Source organism: Aquila chrysaetos, chromosome 9 (genome assembly GCF_900496995.4).
Source record: "Aquila chrysaetos chrysaetos chromosome 9, bAquChr1.4, whole genome shotgun sequence".
NCBI classification, from domain to species: Eukaryota; Metazoa; Chordata; class Aves; order Accipitriformes; family Accipitridae; genus Aquila; species Aquila chrysaetos.
In genome coordinates this window covers 43,808,619-43,830,558 of record NC_044012.1, presented here as the reverse complement: position 1 = coordinate 43,830,558, position 21,940 = coordinate 43,808,619, and the positions used below count along the sequence as shown (strand labels likewise).

At 47.9% G+C, this 21,940-nt stretch overlaps 2 protein-coding genes across 6 annotated transcripts in view; one reads left to right on the top strand and one right to left on the bottom strand.

Moving 5' to 3' along the window:
• Positions 1 to 13,237, bottom strand: part of HORMAD2 (HORMA domain containing 2) — a 38,106-nt gene extending 24,869 nt beyond the window's left edge. For all 4 annotated transcript variants that reach the window (XR_005933138.1, XR_005933139.1, XM_041125753.1 and 1 more), the window contains exons 1-3: positions 12,995 to 13,237; positions 9,807 to 9,961; positions 8,977 to 9,094 (exon numbers count right to left, since the gene is read on the bottom strand). The gene's annotated coding sequence lies outside the window, so the exon portion shown is untranslated. The remainder of the gene's footprint in view (positions 1 to 8,976; positions 9,095 to 9,806; positions 9,962 to 12,994) is intronic.
• On the top strand, positions 1,711 to 21,717 carry LOC115346634 (acyl-CoA dehydrogenase family member 11-like). Of its 2 annotated transcripts, XM_030026830.2 has the most exons (15): positions 1,711 to 1,755; positions 2,583 to 2,990; positions 6,524 to 6,756; positions 7,397 to 7,496; positions 8,437 to 8,554; positions 9,400 to 9,542; positions 9,637 to 9,786; positions 10,334 to 10,428; positions 10,704 to 10,803; positions 12,316 to 12,456; positions 13,253 to 13,345; positions 13,763 to 13,870; positions 19,058 to 19,229; positions 19,479 to 19,545; positions 19,849 to 21,717. In XM_030026830.2, exons 1-15 carry the CDS (start codon positions 1,726 to 1,728, stop codon positions 19,973 to 19,975), a joined length of 2,085 nt encoding a protein of 694 aa, XP_029882690.1. In that variant the 5' UTR covers positions 1,711 to 1,725; the 3' UTR covers positions 19,976 to 21,717. The 2 variants fall into 2 exon arrangements, with proteins under 2 accessions (XP_029882690.1, XP_040981686.1); XM_041125752.1 differs by lacking the exon at positions 1,711 to 1,755 and having other exon boundaries at positions 2,582 to 2,990; positions 9,628 to 9,786.
• Positions 21,718 to 21,940: the final 223 nt, after the last annotated feature.

Sequence of the window (21,940 nt, the reverse complement as noted above, 5' to 3'; positions counted from 1 at the left end):
CGCCTAAAGCAAAGCAAACCAAGGATACTCCACGGCACTGTCTGAGAGTCTGCAGAGCAAGAAAACTCCCTATTCACTGGTAAATGATCAATAGTATTTGAAATTCAGGGCCATAGCTGTACCTGGTGTCAGCTGGTGCCACTTCAAAATGCATTTCTCATATTGCAAACCACAAATGTTAATTCCTACCACCATTAAAAAGTGTGAAGGGGGAATGTGAAAGAACTGGAAGTCTGCCAATAGCAGCCAATATTTTAGCAAGGGTAGGCAGGAAATACACTAACATCAATCCTGGCCGGAATAAAGGAACGATTCTTCTGGGACACCTTGAAAAGGAAAAAAAAAAAAAAAAAAAAAAAAGAGAGAGAGAGAGAGAGAGAGAAGTCCACATTGTTTCAATGAAAGCGGGCCCTGTTAGACAAGCCTGGATTAAAGAGGAAAATATTCTTTTTAGAAGAATGGAAAGCTGATTGATAAAGGCAATAATGTGGACATTACATGTTTCGCACTTTGGTGAGGTGCTTGATTTAGCACTGTCTGACATCTTGATTAAAAACTTCCATTAGATGGAATTAACAAGGCACGCGTTAACTGGTTTGAAAAATGGCTGGCTGGGAGATCTCAACATGTAGTTGCTAACAGGGAGACATTAATGAAAGGAAACACCACAAACAGGTCCCCAGAGGACCGTTGCCTTGTCCGCAGCTAGTCAATATTTCTATTAACAATTAAAATAATAGCATAAACACGGTGGGTTGATTTCAATCGTGACCTAATGCAGTGAGCAGCGGACTTCTATCAACACAATTGATGTAATCTTGCTCTGCATTTGCACCTTTTCAGCTTTTTTCCATGAAAGCCTCACTTCTGTTTGTTGGCAGTCATTAAGACATGTTGATTGGAACATGTTGACAGCTTTTATGCTAAATTTAGCACTTCATTTAGTAATGAGGACAGATTAGAGCTATAAAAGTATATTTAAACAAATATACACCTGCAAAATTTTTAATATGTTAAATATTTTAGGAAAGTGGTTTTTTTTTTTTTTTTACTCATGATTGGCTAAGCGCTGTGAACGGGACCGGAATGCAATTAAAGCAGACAAAAGCATTATTCCAGTGTGAGGCTATTAGCTAAACAAAGCCGATTTAAGCGAGCCAGAGAGATAAGAAAACACGTTTTCTACAACCCACCACACTCGCAATCCATTTCTTGCGCAAAGGAAACATCACTTAGACCGAGCTTACCCGCTCCGCCCCGGTCGTTTCGGTACAGGCTATCCTCCAAGGCCTCGCTCGCGCCGGCTCCCGGACTATGGGAGACAGAAGGGGAAGAAGGAGCCCTGGCTCTCCACAGCCCCGCCGCTCGCCCGCTTTATCACACCGAGTATCAGGAGATTAGTATTAACTGGGAGAAGCACCCCAGAAACCCCCGTCCCCCCCCTCAGGGTCTTCGTCCCCTCAGCCCTGCGCCCACACACCGCCTGCCCCTTCAGCCTGATTTTCGGGCGAGGTGAGGCTACAGCAGGCCCTAAAAAAAGCAGCTGCGGCTCCAAAAAAGTGGCTTTAGAAGTCTCTTTTTTTTTTTTTTTTTTTTTTTTTAACGCTTCTGTTGTTTTGAGGTGAAGCTCAGGCCCAGCCGGGTCCTGCCCCTCACCCGGGTCTCCTGAGGCCTTCTCCTCCTCCTCGCCCCCGGTCGGGCCGGGGGCAGCCGCCTCACACCGCCATGGCGGGCCCGGCTGAGGAGAAGGGGTCGGTGGGGATGGTTTCTGCCGCTGAAGAACCGGCGGCGGCACCAGCACCCTCAGCCGGGGCTGAAGGTGTTTCGGAGGGCTGGTGTGAGGGCAGCCGGCTCCTTCCCCCGGCCCTGCGCAGGGCTTTAATGCCGGACCTCACCAGTTCGGGCAGAGCAAGGTGACCCCGGGGAAGGAACAGCAGCACGGCCGTGGGCGGTGGTGTGGCATCATACCTGTTTAAAATCGCTTTAAAGTAAAACACCGGTTTTATTAGCAGCGTATCGCCCCACGTTAGGTGCAGGTTTTAAATGACTCAAAGCCCGAAGACAGGTTCTTAGAATATTCCGGTGCTTCCCGAGGGAAAGGGAGACTTTTAATACCATCCCAACTCAAATTAAAGACAGCAGGGACTTAATAAGCAGCAGATTATTTTGGAGCTAGCGTCACAACCCACGCAAGGAGGATGGATTCTCTTATTTCACCAGTATCTTATTTACAAAACAACCCGTCTAAACCATTACTTCCCATTTCCAGGCATTTTGTTACCCTTCAGATGAGGAAATGTATTTTTTCCTTCTCACCTCTACCCCGTTACCTTCCCAAGCAATTCAGAGGGATGCTGGTGGGAACACAGCCCCCGGCTCCCCCATCTCGGGAAATGTCAGCCAGTTAGGATGGTTTGCCTGGCTGGCAGGGGAGGACACAGTGTTTTCTGAGTACTTGTGTTTTTCCAGGCTGCTTTCTGATCTCTTTCCAGAGACCTTTTCCCTAGTTCAGTTGACAACAGCTGTGGGAAGTCTCCTCCCTGAGGGAGGGACAAAGACATGATTGATTTTTTTTTTTAAAGAATAACTTCACAACATTAAAACAAAACAGGACCGGTGCTGCTGTCAACCGAGGAAAAGGTCTGGCGGTGAGAGCCGTTGGCGTGACACGCTCGGGGCTTTGCGGGATCATGCTAACCTGTCGCCTGCCTTGGTGGAGATCCAGTGCTACCTGCAAGCCGTGGCAGTCGGGTCGCTTTCTGCCTGGCGTCTGGGAGAGGTGCCAGGCGCTGAGTCGTAAAGGAGTTGACAGGACCGCAGGCCAGGGGCAACAGGTCGTCATGCAGGAGGAACAAGTATTAGAGGATCTGGAAATACCCCTTGCAAGGAGAGAAGCTGAGACCCTCTTCCAAGAGCAGCCCGAGACTGGGAACCCGTATTTGGAAGATGCTTTGCTTCGGAGTTACTTGAAAACACACCTTCCTCCCAAGGTCTGGCATGCATGTTTGTCTTTCTGTGTGTACACACTACAATTCTGGCTAGGTCACTGTTGAAGACTGTGAACCGAACACTTCTCTGAGCCCTTTGGTGCCTTCGAGCGTTTAACTGGGGGGAATTTATCAGCATTCTTTAAAACTTGTTATCTTTGAATCAGTGCAGGGGTGAAAAATACTGCCAGGACATAAACAGGACGCGGCTTGGTGCACTCCTGTGACTACGCTGGGTCTTGCAACGGGAGTGTTGTCGTTTTGGGATTGTCAGCGCGGGCATTTGTTGTCTGGTCATCCAGAGAAAGAAATTTCAGAGAAAGGGAAAATACCTAAGGTGATTCCAAACTCTGCTGTGCTCTTCCACTTGTCTCCCCCCACCCCAGGGAAGAGGGGCTTTTAAGGAAATTCCTTTCCAAAGGAGGGGGGGGGGGGGGGACGGGACTGTTCTCAGCTGAGCGCTCAAGAGGATGCAAAGGCCTGTTGAGGTTTGCTTGTTCTCAGCACAGGTCATTGGCTTTTCTGGGTTGATTTTCAAACAGCAAAGGCTCCGTACAGATTACAGGGGTACAGAGAGGTGGGGTGAGATCCCTGAGCTGCAGGTCTCTGTTCTGTGAGGTCTGGTCCTACAGGAACCACTGGGAGTAGGCAACTCATCTCACTGGCTGTCCTGTGCTGTCACCCCAAGGACCGCAACTGTTTCCCGCTTTGCAAGGACCAGATCTCATGGAGCAGAGGGTGACCTCTCTCCCTGATTTACTCCAGCAGAAGCAATGCAATGACCTGTAAAGCCACCGGGTGAGTAGCGGGGCAGAACCCGGCTTTCAGTGACCCTCTTCCTGCCACTGCTTGCTCTCCAGGTCTGTGAGACCTTGCAGTCGTGGGGTAGTAAGAGTGTGGTGGCAGCATTGGTAGCGTGCTTTTGTCACAGCCCTCAGGAAAGATGGGAACGAGCCCTTCCTAAGCACCACTGTGGCCTTATTGCCAGACGAGAAGATGGGGGAAAAGGAGGATGCCTTTGGGCAACCATGAAGGTTTTGCTCCTAATCTGCACCTTTGGAAGTAGCATGATTCAGATGCCTGAAGACTAAAAGGATCAGTGATGTCTTTTGCCAAGGCTGAGAGCTGCTCTCCGCTCCTTCCCCAAAGAGACAAAGCGGCTGCAAAATCTACCAGAGAATCCGCAGCCTCTCCTTTACGTTTCTGTGCTTGGTCCCAGCGGGGCAGTGTTGCCTCACCGCTGAAAGGGAGAGCAGAGTCTGCCGGCTGCTTCGTGCAGCACCCGGCTGTCTGCAGCCGGAGAGCTAGCCCTCCATATGAACACCTTCCTGCCCGGGAGAACAGCAACAGATGAAGCTTTGTGTGTTCCACTGAACCAGACACCATGCTGGAGGTTGATTCCTGTTGTACTAGTCACCTGTGTTCAGTGGTGAACACAGAAGTTTTCCTGGAATGGAGCAAAAGATGTCTGTCTTTCTTTCTTTGAAGCTGATTCCTGGAGAACACAGAAGAAAGCACCTGCTTTTTCTGGCCACCGTTTTGGAGAGGTGTCTGTTGGTCTTTGATCCCCTGAAAATATGTCCTTTAATATAAAGGATCATCTGTTTGCGTTCTTTGTGTGCAATAATTTGCGCATTTCCAATATATTCATCCCTGGGACATCAAAGGACAGATCAGGGTGAATGACACCACCCTGCAGATGCTGCTAGGTAGCAGCTTCAGCCCTGGCCCTAATGGTTTACAGATGCCATCTCCATAGCCTGGTGTATGTTTTTTGGAGTGCCCAGGCTGCTATGTGTTACATTCAGCAGTCACAAATGTAGGAGCCCTGATTTTGTTCTTTTACCTAGGAAATAAGCACGTTCACTTGGGCAACACGGTGATTTGTAAACCTACTTGTGCCCAGCTCACAGCTAGGCAGTTGGGTTTGGTTTCTTTTAGAATACATAGATGAGGTGAAGGGACTGTTGTAGTTTGAGTTCACTGTAGCGTGCTGACCAAGAGACCGGTTTGCTAAACTCATGTTCTTCTGCCCACAAAAAACTACCAGCTAAACATTTTAAAGGTTCTTGTGCTTCAGGGATCAGTGAAGTCCATGAACACTGGATTCTTAGGCTGTGCCTCTAAAACAACCTTCAAATTGTTGTCAAGATACGAGAAGCATTGGAGGCATACACCCATCCCAGCTGAATTCCACCAAGAGCAAACAGGAGTGCAGCATGAGCTGTACCAGTTGACAGGGCTCTCATGCATGGTTTTTGGCTTGTTTTGTGATATTTAACACTGAGTATTTCACTGTTCACCTGAAGGAAAACTGGCTGGTCTGAGGATGGCGACTTCCAGAGTAGTAACTGGGAAGTGTGTGTTGGATCCTCATTACACACGCTGAATGGCAGAGTGATGAAAGAATCAATCATACGGGATGTAGTTTAATGAAAAGTCAATACAGGGGGAGGCAGGGAAAGGAAGAAGCAGTGTTTGTAGTTCATCATCAGCAAATTAATGTGTTTTATAATTGCACCATTTTGGGTACAGCAACTATGGCATTCACCTCCACGATTGTTATATTGAGAAGGAAATGAGCATCTCTTGAGGGGTAGAGAACAGCAAAAAATATTCCTCTGATAAAAGCAAATCTAGATCAGGTGGTTCTCTGACCCCCAGTACAGTCTTGGATGTATTTATGCTAACGGGGGTCCAACAGTGCTAGAGTTTGGGTCTGCCTGGCCTAATTTTAATCATCTATAAGTCAGGTTATTTAAGTCTAGGTGACTTCACTAGACTTTGGCCACAGACAGTGAAGAACACTTGCAGAAGGCAATTCCTGTCACCTTGGAACAGGTATCTAAGGGGGTTGGAATGAATCACTCCTCTGTGGGTGCCATTAACTATGGACAGACTACTCGGTCCAGGTCACCCAAGCCTGGCTGAAATGAAGGCACATGAATCCTTATCCAGGGCCATTCAGGAGGCTGGATGCAGGGTGGAAGTTTGAATCTAGATACACTGGGTGCCAGGCTGAATTTCAAATGATTGCTCTGTGCCTCCTTTTCTAATCTGTTAGGCAGGTAACTACTGAGCCCAGTGGAAGTTTTCCTGTACAGACGAAGGTTTTCCATTTTTGGCAGCTCTTCCCCTGGCATTCTTCTCCAGCAGTAAATCACAGACTGGCTGAGGTTGGAAGGACCTCTGGAGATCGTCTCGTCCAACCCCCTTGTTCATGTGCATCTGTGTCATTCTCAGCCCTGATACAAAAGCTCTTCTGTCTTTTGTAAAATCCTGAGGTGCTGCCAAAAGTAACTTGAAAAAATGATTTGGGGGAAGAAAAAAAAAAAAAGTGACAGCTGAGCACAGCTGTGCCAGCAGAGGCTAAGAGACAAGCTGTCCTGTTGCATTACAGAATGCATGGAAGGGCCAAGTGGCAAGAGACCACTAGCACCGCAGGACAATATGGTCAGTCCTCTGCCTTTCCAACTAGGACCGAGGCTTCTTGCCTTCCAGGGGGATGCTGAAGGGCTCTTCATGTTGCTTCACAGGTACTGGAAGAGGTGAATCAGGATCTGGAGAGATTTGGAAACCGTCTGCTAACCAAGATCAAACATCTAGGATGGGAATGCGAGTTGAACCCCCCTGTGTTTCGGCAGTATGATGCCTGGGGGCGGCGGGTGGATCACATTGTCACCTGCTTGGCCTGGAGGACAATGAAAGAGATTGCGGCAGAAGAGGGGCTGATTGCTGAGGCCTATGAGAGAAGATACTCCAACTGGAGGTAACTGGGGGAGAATGGGAATGACACAGTGCCTTCCTGGTTATTCTTAGCAAGGTACATTCAACATCTTGTAGGACTGAACTTCTTGTTGTATAATGGGTAACAGATGATGCATGGACAAAAGCACACCTACTGCTGTACTGAACAGCAGTGTCTGTCTGCTGTAATGTTCCACATCGGCAATGATAAGCCGTAACTAATGGCCTACAGTTGATCATAATATTCTTTGATGTCACCTTCCTGATTCTGGGGCCTGGCAGTTCCCTGCACTGCTCCAGCTTTACATGCATTAGCTTTAACATGGCTAAAGATCTGGGATTTTACTTGCAGTTTCATTGTATTCCAGCCTCTGGAGATAGACCCCCATTTCTTATTTTTAAAACCTGCACTTAATGTGCACCAACTGGCAAGCAATGCCTTCCATCTAGCCTTGCACTGGCAGCCTCTCTGGGACCAAGAAACGCTGCTGCTCCTCTTCTCTCTTCCTGGCTGAAACAGTTTTTGCCCTCTCAGAAATGAGCAGTCTCATTCTCACCTGTTTTGGCTGTATTTTGTTCCTCTCTTCCTAGTCAAGGTGTTTTATCCTCCTGCTGTTGAACTGCTGCATAACCTGTCTGTTTTCACTCACTTTCTTCCCTAGCCGTCTGCATCAAGCTGTCAAACTGTACTTATTTTCAAGCTCCTCTGGAGGTTTCAGCTGTCCACTGGCCATGACTGATGGGGCAGCCAAAGTCATTGAGGTATGAGCTCAGCTGGTCTCCGAGGGCACAGCCCACGTCCTGGCAGCGCTGGTTAGAGACTGGAGCACCGGCCAAGGATGGAGGAGAGCTGATCTGCCATCTGGCTCCGGGCATGGCCCTTCCTTGCTCTGTGACTCAGCTCCATCTCCCACTGCCTTTCTCCTTTAGTTACAAAGTCTTTGTGCCCAGGCTAGCTTTTATGTTTACTTACAACACTGTATACAATAAGGCCTTTGCTGCACATGAAACCTGTGGCACTGCCGGTAGTTGGAAAGGTTTTCCGTATGTTTTTACTACGAGATAGTTTGTTTTCCTGTTCCTGGTGTGGAGTGGCAGTTAAATGTGTTGGGCCAGATCCATACCTGATGTAAATTAACCAAGCTAGCAAGACTTTCCCAGTCTGAAGATTTGGCTCTGCATCTTAGTGACACCCTTTGCACTATGTCAGTGGCTGTGTAAGATGCAGAGAAAAGTTAGCCCTTAAGTAGCCAGCCCTGGGCACTTTAATTCAATAAAAAGAAAAAAAAAAAGCATGAGGCAGTTACCTCTTTCCTGCAGCTCTTTGGGTGCTGATGACATCCAGCATAGATGAACATATGCTGATACCCAGGCACATGCGCTGTTTTGAAAGTTCTCTGTCCAGATGTCTAGCAGTGCAGAAATCCGAGGCGGGTAGGGATGCTCAGCACTCTTCTTTGCAACACAAGTCTGCATCTTCTGTCTGCACAGTGCTCCAGCAGCCGTGTAGGAGCTGGGCAGTTTCACAGACTCTCAGCAGTACGTGCAGATGCACTGCAGTGCAGGACACTCAGTGCCCTGCTTGCTTGCTTGCAGACCATCCGTTCTGAGCCTGGGAGACACCAGTGTTAGTTAAGGCAACTGTCTGATTTAATCTACTATGTTATGATCATCTTGGTTTCTTTTCCCTCCCCCAAAACAGTCACTAGGTATTCCTGGATCTCTGAAAAATGCTTTTGACCATCTGACATCCCGTGACCCCAAGAAGTTCTGGACCTCTGGCCAGTGGATGACCGAGCGCAGAGGAGGCTCTGATGTTGGTACGTGTTCTGAGGTGGGAAACAACTGCAGCAGCAGCTAGATATGTGTTAGCGAGAACTAAGAAAATGAAGGGTGTGGGGAACTTAGAAAGCCTGGTAGCTGGTTTAGGAAACTTCAGCAGAAGTCATCCAAATCCTCTGCATAGCTCTGCTGTTTAACCAACAAAAGGCCCAACTTCTATCCACTGACGCATACAGTACACACAGGCGGGTACAGAGCTGTGTTCCTTGCACAGATAACACACTGATGTCCAGCTCTATAATCTAAACCTTGAGCAAGACAGTCAGACCCATCCCAGCTGGGACTAGGAAAGCATTCTTGGCCTTCAACTTTTATTCCTTGGCTAAAGTCAGTAATAGAGTGATGGGCCAGGAAACCTCAGAAGTCTGCTGCAGAGACAGAAATGTGGAAGGGGAGCCACCTGCATCTGATGAAGCTGCAGTTGGTTTCCTGGTGGAAGGGTCAGCTGTGGAGTGAAAGATGTGCATCATTGCAGGACTCCATTCCTTAGCACCCTTTGTTCTTGGCTGTGGTAGCTCCTAAAGAAATGGAGGCATTGGATTATATACCGTGGTACATTCTGCTTACAAAGCACTGCCATTACCAGCTGTTAGTCTGGAGCAATTGCTGGAAAGGCTTGCAGTTAAACAGAGTGTACTTCCTTTCTAGTACTTAACTCTGGCTGCATTTCTTATCCAGGGTCAATGAAAGAGATTAGCAGCTAATCCATACTCCATCTTGATAGCAGGAGGTGACTTAAAAGAGCTGCTGCTTAAACCAAAAATCGGCATTGATCGATACAGAAGTTCCCATAAAGCCAAGATGATCTGCTCCTTTCTTACAGCTAATGGCACAGAGACAGTGGCCAGAAAGCAGCCAGATGGTACATATCGTCTCTATGGTTTTAAATGGTTTACATCAGCTGCTGATTCTGATGTGGCATTAACCCTGGCCAGGGTAGCGGACGCTGAAGGACAAGTAAAACAGGTCTGTTTGATGGTGGAACCAGGTGAAGGAGCAGGGGCTTTCCTTTTGTTTCATTGTAATGAAATCCTCTTTACATGTCTTTCATTGGCCCCAGGGTTTCAGCAACCTGTCCCTGTTCTTCCTGAAGGTTCGAGATGAGGAGGGGAAGCTGAACAGCATCCAAGTGCAAAGGCTGAAAGATAAATTGGGTACACGGCAGATGGCAACAGCAGAGCTATGGCTAGATGGAGCTAAAGCAGAGCTAGTACGTGAGGTTTCACCTACCTCTTGGGACTGGGCTGGCTTGGCATGGTAGACCACTCATGGGGGTTTTGGCAGTGATACCAGCTGAAGTTCCTCTCTTCCACCTCTGTGGCTGGCTGCTCACTTTGCAGAACACTTCACCAACAAGGCTGTGTGTGGGACAGAGCTGAGAAGAGCTCAGGAAAAGACGGGAGGGAAGAAAAAAAAGAAAAGTCATTTTAGGCTGGTCATTTCCCTAATCCAGTTGCATTGACCCAGCCGAGGCACAGTTCTGTGTAGCATGCAGGTAGGAACAAGCAGCAGGGACCAGAACTGATCATGCTGACGTGGTCTCCAAAGCCACCTCTCTGGTCACGCCACAGACTTGGCTAAAATGAGACAGCCATATTTTAAAGCAAGCAGATCTTTGTGGTGCCTGAGGACAGACAGAGACGAAGTGGGACAGCCTCTATCTATCTGTCTGTTGACATAACTTCCACTTAGATACACGTCCACTTCCAAGGCTGTGCGAAAGGCTTACATCAGCCTTTGTTCCTTGATGCTTTCAGATCTCTGCAGAGGGTCGTGGAGTGGCCTCCATCTCCCACATGCTGAACATAACTCGGATCCACAATGTCATCGGTGCAGTAGCTTCCATGAGAAGGTGAAGGCAGCATGGATCCCCCCAAAGCTGAAGGAGCAGCTTATCAGGACAAGGGGACTTTGCAATGCTCAGCATTGCAGCCAATTTACATCTAATGCCTTTGCAGGCAGAGGTCTGGAAGCCAGCAGTGCTGGAGAAGTTTGGCCTGGGGGTGGGTGACCTAGGCTGGTGTGGTACAGCTGAGCAGGGTTCTTCCAGTGGGGGTGGCTGGAAGAGAAAGCTCAGAAGTGGAAGGTTGCTGGTCTAACTGCTTTCCCTGGCTGTATTCTCTCTAGGATGATCAGTCTGAGCAGAGAGTACGCCCGTAGGCGGGTTGCCTTCGGGAAGCTCCTTAAGGACCATCCCCTACACATGCAGACGATAGCCCGGATGGAGGTAAGGCTTTTGGGAGCGGAGCTGAACCTGTTGGTGAGGAAAGAGGGCAGAAATCCTTGGCTGCTAATGAGCACAGCCAGCCTGCCTCTGTGTGCAACAGTCAGATGTAGAATGCTCCTCCTGGTACAGTGAGATGTATGCAGCAGGGTAATTGCTATATTTTAGTGGGATTTGATCTGATGATAGACCTAGCTTCTCTGCCGGACTTCAGGTTATCCTAAACAACAATTGCCTGGGAGCTATCCTGAGAGGAGTGCCAAAGTCATGCATGCACCTACTGTGTTATGCTGTGACCTCGGATGTTGGTCATTAGCATCAGAGTCCAAGCAAGACACCACAGTCTCCTAAACCACAGTTAACAGACTCTTGTCCAAGACCGACACAGACTCATCCAAATTCCCTGGTAGCTCATGCACCAGGAGATGGGCTGTTCCCAGCAGGCTTGAAGAATTCCCAAGTAGTCACCATGCACTTCAGCTTCTGAGAAGTTTGTCTTCCCTGTGTACTTGCACAGTGCTCATCACCACAAGACACCGAGCTTGAGTACAGCCTCTAGATGTGAATGTCATCTAAGGCAATAACAGACAACAGAAGAGACAGCAGCATGAATTGGCACTCTTGCTCTGGGCTTTGGGAGGAATTTCACATGTGGGCCTTCACTCACTGCAGAATGTCTCACAGTTTTGCCACAACGCTGAGCTGTAGCAGCTCACTAGATCCACAGGACACAGGTGGCTTCACACCCCTACTAAAACTTCAAAAAGAAGGCACACAGTTCTCCTCCTCTCACCCATCCAAGCACGACTCCTTAAGTGGTGTTAACACCAATGCTTGCCCTTGGGCTGCGGTAGGTTCATGCAAATTTTTTAAAAATTATTTAGAAATTCTCTTGGAAGGTGGGAGAGAGGGAAAGTGGTCAACATCTGTCAAACATAACTTAAAGCTCCAGCATCTCTTAGCCTGTGGCCAGAATTCCACCTCTGAAAGAAAGGCCAGATCCTATATAGTCCCACAGCACATTGTTATGCACAGGGGCTACAGAGCTCCATAACCCAATGCTTCCCAAATCACAACTTGCCAGGGAAGCAGGTTGCTCAACAAGAAATCTGTCAAAGACCTTGCAGATCCTGCTGCTCAGAGGTTGACCATCAGATATGCCATCTCATGTCCCTTACCTTTGGAAAGGATGTGGATTTGTGACCTGGATGCCTGATAGGAGCTTTGATAAAGCTCCGAGTAGGCCTGATGAAATGGCACTCCCCCTTTCCTCATACTAGACTGCAGTGTCCGAGAGCAGCAGCTCTGGACTACTTTTAATATTTCATGCTTTGTGCCTTGGCTGGTCAGTGGTCTTTGAAGCTGTGGGTCTGTACGGGCAGGAGTGGCATTTTGCCCAGGTCCGAGTATTGCACATCCCTTCGAGATAGTCTCATGGCACCTCAGCAGACCAGGCTGGAATCAGCCTGAGTCAAAGATCCTTCCCAGTGAAGCTCCCCACTTCTCTGCCTGCAGGTGCAGACGCGAGGGGCGTTTCTTCTGCTTATGGAGATCGTTCGTCTGCTTGGACTCGTAGAAACCAACATGGCGAGTGAGCAAGACCAGCTTCTCTTGAGACTGCTGACACCAGTCGCCAAACTGTACACTGGGAAGCAGGTATGGAACAACCAGTTTGATTAGCCCGGAGTGGGGTTGTGTGGCACATTAGCAACCACAGAGCTGGAAAGAGGAGTGATTAACACGGCCAACATGAAGGGCAGCGATAGCAGGGGATAATGGCAGTGACCTCTAGCTGCAGGGCTTGCAGCAATTATTGGTCTGTACCGAGGCTGGATTTGGTGGGTAGAAGACTTGTCCCTTTGCTCTCAAGGCCACAGATCAGCTGTCTGATCAGAACAGACAGAGCCAGCACTGTGAAGTACTCCACATGCCACAGAGGAACGCTGCTGAGGCTGCCCCAAGACCAAGGTGGGGCACTGAGCCACAGGGAATATCTTTCCCCTAGTTATGAATAAATAGCAGAGGTGTTAATAGTTTAGCATTAGCCTTAATTTCAGGGGTCTGCCCCTCTTCTAATTGCCCTCAGCTTAAATACACAGAAGCTTACACACCATAGGAAAGTAGAAGGTAAAGACTGTCCTGGACTAGAGACACGTACTCCCATGTACCAAGCAAACCACAGGCTTAACCTTACCTAGAGAGGACTGTATTGAGACACACTGTCCATGGATCTTCTCCCAAAGTCTGACTGCTCCTGCAGGTCCTCTCTCGGTGTTACTCAGTCTCCATTCCCCAGGCTGCACCTCTAGCATTTAATGAGCAACCTGCCTCAGCAAATGAGTGGGATCCAGTCAATCCCATCCCAGCAGGAACTGCTGTGTGATGTTAGAGGTTTCTGGCTACTCTTTCCCCTTCTGCAATGTGGATCGTGTCAGCTCTCTGCATTTTGCAGGCTTCTGCTGTTGTTGTTGAGGCGATGGAGAGTTTTGGAGGACAAGGTTACATGGAGGATACAGGCTTGCCAGTCATAGTCCGCGATACTCTGGTAAGAAAGCAGCAGGAGAAGCAGAAAAAGCTCCTGGGTGTCACCTAGTCCCCTGCACAGTATTCCATGGTTGTCTGCTAAAGACATACTCAAGGGAAAACAGAGTCCTCCCCAGACTCACTCCAGGCATGGCAGCTCTTTCCTAGTTGCCTTTCTGCCGAGCCCAATCATCACCAGGGAGGGGACACGATTTGTTCCTGGTGCTGGGGCTGTTCCCTAGCTCAGTAACGGAGCTGAGCTCCTAGCTCTCATCACCACTGCTCCTTTCCACTTGTGGTGAGGCAAGACATCTCTGGAGATTTCACTGATATCCCTTAGGTCTGCCCCATGTCTTTGTTTCCTCACGTTCCCTTTTCTTTATTGCAGTTGCTCCTAAAGTCTCCTCCATGCTCTTCCACAGACTCTTCTACTCCACAGGTGCTGTCCATATGGGAGGGAACAACAAATATCCTATCACTTGATGTCCTGCGATCCCTCACCAGGAGTCATGGACAGGTGATGGCTATGTTCTTCTCCACAGTGCAGGTGAGCCCACATCAAAAGCACTGGTCAACCTGATTTGCCCACCTTAACAGAGTCTAACTTGGTGTTTATGCTCCTACCTGAGACTGGTAAGGAACATGACCAAACTGAAAGCTTTAGACAAGTATTCAGAAGGTGTCTTACAATTCTGGTCTTTAAATAGCACTTACAAAAGCAGAACGCAGGCAGTGCTCATTTTGGGATCCTTGTGTGCTGCAAAAAATGCAGATACTTTCATCTCAGCAGTGAATAGTTTTGCATTGTCAGAATTCCTCACGACAGGTACCAATACAAGTATATTTTTAACATGAAAGAGTCACCTTCCTGAATCCAAAATAATTTTGTGGTTTTGTTTCTAATACCACAAGACTGCTGAATATTAAACCTTCACTAGGGCTACCTACTACCTTATGACTTTCTATTTTTATTCCCACTGAAAAGATGGAAAGAGCCAAAGGAATTCCATTGCTGCCTCTTCAGATTTGCCATTCTCTGGCTTTACCTACAGGCTGCTCTTTTAAAGGTGCTCAGATGACAGGCAGTCAGGGAGAGACCAAAGCAGCTCAGAATTTCATGAAGGAAAATAAGCATCAGCTGGCTTGGTATGTCCTGTAAAGGGAGACAGGAACCTGCCTGAAAGGCATGATCAGCATATCAGAGGGTGTTCTCTCAGAGATGACATTATTAATCCAAATAGAGCAATCCAGATAACATTAGCCCAGATACAGTGAGAGAATCCTAGGCATCTGGAGTGCTGGATTTGACTGTGGGTAGCCTTCATTTTCTCATCCAGACCCCATAAGAAAGGGAAGGTCTGGGTCACTGCACTCCCTGCAGCACTGACAACTGGATAGGTCTTTCAAAAACACAAAAGCAAGAGCCTGACTCCTTCTTACCAGTGGCTGTAGTTGGGAACTTCTGTTACATTTCAAACCCCCAACTCAGCTGTATTCTGTACAGAGCACCTCTCTGACCTCCAGAGATGAGTGTTGTCTTGCCATCCTCTCAGACAAGTTTTGATAAAGGAAAAACACCTCAAACAATTTGACTACCAAACAAGGCAGCCAAATCTGCTCATAACCAGGACTGAGCACACCCGCTAATTAAAAAGCCAACTGGTCCAGCTGCTGATAAAAAGCAGCTTAGTCTGACACTGAAGGTAATGGAGCGGAGAAGGAAAGGAGCGGGTGGTAGGCTCTAAAAATAACTTGGAAAGAAGCCAGCCTCCACAGGCTTACACTTACGCTCATTTAAACAAATACCGCACAAAGGTGCCATACTGCAGTCCTCAGAGCACCTCACTGGTGTAGCTGAGAGGGCCCCTCCAGCTTCTTAACAACTGGGTAATCAGAGAAGCATTAAAGAACACAGCGACGTGATTCAGAGCAGGTACCTGCACAGCAGTAACACCAAGTATTGAGATTTATTAATTAACAAGCTTATCATTGCTCTTGCACTCCCACAAATCATGCTGTATATGAGACTGGAGGGTGAACAAGTGAGCACTGACTTCAAAGGTCTCCAAATTCCGGTAAGTGCCATTGCATTTGCTGTTCATGTCACACTGAGGCTGCTTCCATTTCCACAGAGAGTGCCTGGAATGGGCTTAACTGGGAGAACAGTGTTGATGCACCGATTCTGGATATAATAGATCATACTTGGCAAATAACCTGGACATGTCAGAAAGCTTTTCCCTTAAGCCTTTGACAGCCAGGCACTGGAAAGGCAGACTGGGAGGCATTTCTGCAGTGTCTCTGCAGCATCGGGCAGGAACGTGCTGAGTTCCTGCACCAGAATCAGGGTTTCACTCACAGGTGATAAACAACCTCTTTTTGAGCTCCAGGTGTCCAAATTCTCTCAGTCTCTGGGAGTCTGGCTCATTTTGAAACATCCTTCCCATTCCTGTCTAGTGACGAAATCATTTAGCCCTTCATAAAGGGATTTTTACTGCTCCAATCCATTTCCTTTTTATTGATGCACACAAGACTAGTACAATTTATTTTATGTTTGTCCATCAAGGTTCTCAGTTTGCAGGATTTGTGCCCAATGACAGGCTGCTTTGAAGAAATCAGCATTAGTACTTAGTACGGCATAGCGCTTTCTTCTCTGAAGGTCATATCTCAGGGTAACTTCCCTGCTGCCCCCACTGCCACCTATTTTAGCTTTTATCCTGTGTCAGTTGCCTCTACTGATGGTGGGATACCCAGCACTGATGGTGCTGTGATCTAGGAGCAGGAACCCAATGTTGTAATTATCCTCAGGAAAAGGGAAATGCAGAGAACTTCCTCATCCTTGCACAATGTGATTATGAGAAGCTGAGTTTTTAGGGTTCTTGATACACAGGCAAGTTTGTTACAAACCACCTTGTCCAGAGGTAATTAGTCTGCAAAGTCTCGGGAGAACACATGGCGAGAAGAGCAAATGTGAGAGACAGTCCTGGATTCCAGCTCAGCCGTGGTGGGAGTTTCAGGTGGATACTGCATGGGGGCAGTCATTTCATGTTATACTAAAAATTTATTAGCTGGAATTTTGAGCCAGAGCATTGGGTGTACTTTAGAATTCAATTACAGTCTGAAAAGTGACTCTAAAATAGCACCAGGGAATTATTTGATTATTGCATTGTAGTCACTTTAGATTAAATTTGGTCACATCGCAGTACAGTTGTGTTTCTGAATGCCAGTCCTGCAGGCATCTTGCAGAGCTCAGAATCAACCGCCTTATGCATCAAGAATGACTGCGTAGGGCTGAAACTCTAGCTGTAAATCAGACATACAATCTAAGCCACGTCATGGTGTTTTCAGGTCCTTTTCAGACCATAACCACAATTTTAACACAGCAGGAAATAAATCTAGGTTATTAAAGCGAGACTACGTGTTTGCTTGAAACATTAATATGAGACTTGTGCTTCTAGCCCCGTTTTGGATGTTCTGCCTGTTGCTGTATTTTTAAATACTCATGATTATTCTTTAAGCAAAAACCATTCTGACAATCTTGCTTGGTAGCTAGTGAGAGCAAACAAATGAGCGGCATCTTAAAATTCCTCAGTGAAAACCAAAGGAATCGGAAATATTTGAGCTCTAAAGCTCTTTTGCTCTCTGATGATTTCAGCCAGAAAAGAACGGTACAACTGGCGCAGCGACGCCGTGTGCATGTGCCTCCCCTCAGTTACACCCTACGGGAACTGGAGCAGATCAACATGCGGGAGAGAAAACAGGAGCTGCTTCTGCCTCGAGCATCGTCCCTGAAGCAGCTCTCCAGCCTCTCACTCTCAAATGCAGGGGAGGACGGGTCAAAACCCAGTTTGATCTTTCAGAAGATTCAGTGCTTTTGGTTAGGAAAAGAATGAGTGTAATCTGAAAACAACAAAGTGTAAATTATTGGAGAGCAAAGAGAATACAATGTCTTTTTTTTTCCCCCTAAGGTTAAAATGATGCTTTTTTTATTCCTGGTCCATACTACCCAGGTCTTAAAATCTTAAAAAGCAAGGCAGCGTAGGACGTAGCTGTTCGTATCCCAGCCATTAGCACGAGGGTGCCGACAGAAGCGCACATGTTGTCGCTGTGCTTGGCCTGTGTGATGCTGGCTTCCACCCAAGCTGCTGGGAATATGTTTATGCCTTTGGGGTCTTTGATCCTTGTTAGCAACAAGCTCCAAGCTACTTTTAAAACATCTTATTAGCATTCTGTGGGCTTGGAGGGTTCTTTGGACTTTATCTTGGCACTAGACCTAACCGCTTTAATGATGATGTTTTCGTATTCGTACAGCATATGCTGCGAGTATTTATGTACTGCTTCGCCTAGAGCACAGAATAGCATCCATTGAGGATTGTGTTTTTCTTGTATTAACAGTCAGAAAATACAGGGCAGTGGTTAGGCAGAAGGTGTTGTGCACAGACGTACTGCAGAAAACAAAACCGCGTTCAGCTCGTGCAGTCCCAAGTCCTACTGTGCAAATAAGCTGTATTTTCACGTACTAGCAAGAGGAACTGCATGATCACTTAAGCACCAAAAGCCTCAAAAACATAAAAAATTCGTTCGACGCAGCAGACACTTATAGGCTTTAGCTTCATAAATAACCTGCAAATGAGACTAATTAATGAAAAGCACCTCCTACCACCTGCTATGCTATTTAAATACGTAACGGTTCCTTTTTGCGATTCTGTCTAAGGTAATCCTTTCGTTCTACTGCAGAGAGATCGGTTTGATTATTGTAAAGATGTTATCGCGGCACACGAGGCTCCTGGGCTGAGCCCACCGATGAAGGCAGGGCCAGCCCTGAGCGCAGGCGGGTGCCTGGCGCGGCCGAACGGTGGTGGCCTGGTTTGCTGCAGCAGAGCCCAGCTGCAAGTGCTGCAGGGGGGGGATGCAGGGTCTGGAGGTCGGTGACGGCTGCGTGGGTGAGAGCTGGCTGCTGCTCCGCCTGTGTGACTTCAGGGGGACCGAGCTGCCACCCCAGCCTGGCAGCTCCATGCAGTAGGCACGCTCTTCTAGTTCGATCCCTCATAAGAGGGAATAAAGTGGGAAATGCAGATTAAAGGCTAGCCTTTGCCAGTTGCATCCAGGCAGCCGTGGGCATGCCATGTCAAAAGAGCAACTATTTTAGACTCTCGGCAGAGTATTGCTTGTGCTTTCACAAGGTATTTGGGACAGTAGAAAAACTGCAGCGTAGCTGAACCAGGGGGAGCTTCTAGGTGGTGCTTTTGGGCACAGTTAAATGCCTGACATCCATCAGAAGAGAGCCACTCTGGTCCCGGGGCCTTTCCCACTGACATGACTTGCAGGGAAGAGCTCCTTGAAATCTGCATTTTCCTGCCTGGACACAGCTCTAGCATCTTCGTGGAAGTAAAAATATAAAAAAGAGAGATTAGAACCTGATACAGGTATGCAATTAGAGGGAATTGGGAGTGTGATCTGGTCTCCGCATGCAGCTGGAAAGCCAGCACGTAAACAGCAACACACTCACAGGAATTCTCCGTCCTCAAGGCAAGGCTGCAAGTTTCCTTTTGGCAACGTCCTCTTTCCTGCTGCCGCGCGGTGCTCTGGCTGCTCCACTGACGGCAGTGCCCATTACGGCCACCTTGATTTAAGCTTTTTGTTAGTAGCTGCTGGGCGTGCTCAGGATTTCACCAGCCCTGTTTCCTTGCAGAAGGTAAACATGTTGTAATTTTTCCTGTGATTGTTTTCTTTGCAGAAAAAACTGGAGCTGGCTTCGAGCACTGCGAAACTGGAACCTGCCGTGAAGCAAATGCGGGATGCCATCAGCAGTCTTGCACAGTTCATGCAAGCAGCTGATTCAAGGGGAGCCGTGACCATGGAGCTAGCAGCAAGAGACTTCTCCTACACCCTAGCAAGGATCTATGCAGGTAGTGGGGAAGACAGAAATGATGGATTTCAGACCAGGAGAGGGCTAGGAATCAGTCCTAGAATGGCCTAGTTTCATACCTTCTGGGTAAAGGGTGGAGTTTCAAGGAAAGCTCGGTCCCCACCTTCTTTCAAACTGAGGCAGCTCTGCCCGGCAAGTGCTGTTGAGAAGTAACCACCACCCGCTTTTCACGAGCCCTTGCTGTTTTGGCTGGAGCCCGGGAATACTGATGTCTCCTGCTCTTCCACAGGAGCTCTTTTAATTGAACATGCAGCTCGGCCTGATGCTTCCGCCACAGACATCTCCGCTGCTCAAAGGTAAGCAAAAACCTCCTCTAGACCTAACTGTTTTAGATGATTTCTTGTGCAATGCAGCAGGCTTTGCTCTGCCTCACCAAGCGATCTGACTCCCTGCCATGGTGAGACCCAAACTTCGTATCATCATCGATGGAGACAAACCCCATTCTGGGTTGGCTGCTGTCAACATCACGGCTTTCCCCTGCCATGGGGAATCTCTGTTCTAGTGGTGATGAGAGGGATCCAAACCGGGCAGACTTCAAGCTGAAACCAGCCCTGTCTGCGTAAGGGGGCTCGGACAAACTGTTTGCATCCTCTGTTCAGGTGGTGCAACCAGGAGCTGTGTCCTGTGGCCAGGGCGTTAGAGAACAGCAGCTACGAGGCTGAGGAAGTGCTCATGGACAGCGCGCTGGTGTACGAGGGCAGCCCTGCCTGCGGCAGCAGGCTGTGACTCACCAGAGGCAACTGGGAAGCCCAACCCCCAGGGGAAATTAAAGGTGGGTTGCAATCCAAAAAAAAAATATATCCAAAAATCCTCAGACAGCCACGAATTACAGGCACGGTGGGGACAGTCTACCAGGGGCCAGAGCAAATCCTCCTGGAGGAACGCCCAGCTGCACCACCTGCTCCAGTATGAAATCCACTGCTTTTGCACTGAGTTATTTGCTAACTCAGACGCAGCCATTGAGATTCAGTCCAAGATGCTGAATGTTCTTACTGTGTTTTAGGCAAAGACAAAGTGATCAAATCCAGATAGTGACTTGAAGCAGCAGCTCTTCAAGTGCCAACTGGTGTTCTTTTTAAAGAAAAGCAGCCAAAATCAAACTGAAAATTATTTGAAGCTGATTACACACAGAAAACGACCATTTTTCCCTGTTCACCTTTTTGCTTTCCAATGCTACACACGATCTTCCACCCTGGTACCTGCCAGGAATGGGGTTTTCTTCCAGGGCAGCCTCTTAGGCCCACCGTGGCTCTGAGGATGGTGCGTCCCTTCATACAAGCAACCTCCCCGGGAACTGTTGCGCTGGGCTCAGGACCCCCAGCTCAGCGGCTGATCTTGGCAACTTGTTGGGTAAAACAAAGGCTTTGTAACTTAAACTTTCCATTTTCCTAGCCAAGGCTATTGTTAAGCAAGGTGCTCACAGGACACTGCTTAGTCTAGCTCGTGCTTCTGATTTTTCCTTTTACATTCTACCTCGTCTCAAACAAGCTTTGCTTTTACTTTAACCTGGAGGAGAGGCTTTACCTTCACATGTATGGTTGGGCACCTTGTCCCCACTAAAGCTGCGAACTCAGCTCCGCAGGCAGCCGAGATGGGCAAGAAAAACATTCTCAGCCTACTGTGTTTCAAACACGGGATACAGTCAATTGCTATTTGCAGCTCCATAAATGGTCAGCGTCAACATCAACACTGCCGTGCAAAGTCCTTCTGTAACAGCTTAGGGGAGGAGGCAATTTCAATTACGTCACTCAACTTACATCAAAACTGTACAAGTTGGCAGCAAAATTAAAGAAAAAAATTAATTTTCTTAAATTTTTCTTAAGAAAGTTTTTTTTATTCTCTATGACCTCCAGAAAACTTATTCATTCCCTATGCATGTGTCCTAACGATGCTGCAATTTATACCAACATAAATTCTGACGTTTTAGACTGAAATCCAGTAATCCTCCACCAAAGCAAACACCTAAATATTGACTGCGTGCTTCTCTTCACCCCCAGCCCATCAGTCTGCCTACTTAGTATTACCCTGATGACTAAAAGTTGCTAATAACAGAAGAAAAACAATAGCAGAACAAAGACAGTTGGAATATATAGCTGTGAAGTGCTACAGCAGCTAGGATAGCGAGTGGGAAGAGAGGAAAGGAACCGTTTCCTGAGCACAAAGTCATCCAACACTTCACTGAGGCCAAACCTGCCGATGCAGGAGGACCCAAACAACCAAACGTTGCCTCCAGGGAGGAGCCGAGCTGTGCCAGGGCAGCAGCGCCTGTGGGACGCGGTGAGGAAGGCTCTGTGGGCGCGCTCTGTCCCAGCGCGGGGATCACAGGGCTGAGCCAAGCAGAGCTGCCCTCAAATCACACAAACACTGTTTAGCCAGACCCAGCAACCAGGGGCTTTCCACTGCAGTGTTTCTCTGTGTCCATTATATGTGCATTTAAGTGAATAAATAACACGTGGCTTTGAAAAATCTCCTACGTCCCTGTAGTTGTTTGGTGTCAAAGGTCCCACAGGTGTCAAAGCACAGAAACCTGTTGTGCTGTGTAAAAATCAGGAGAACGGGAAAGTGAGAGAACAACACGTGGCTCTAACCTGAACGATGATGGCAGCAAAGTCCGTCACCAGATTTGCACGTAGGAAGGGCAGAAGGGTCTGACGGCACGCGATGAATGCAACGCAAAGTGAAAGTCATCGT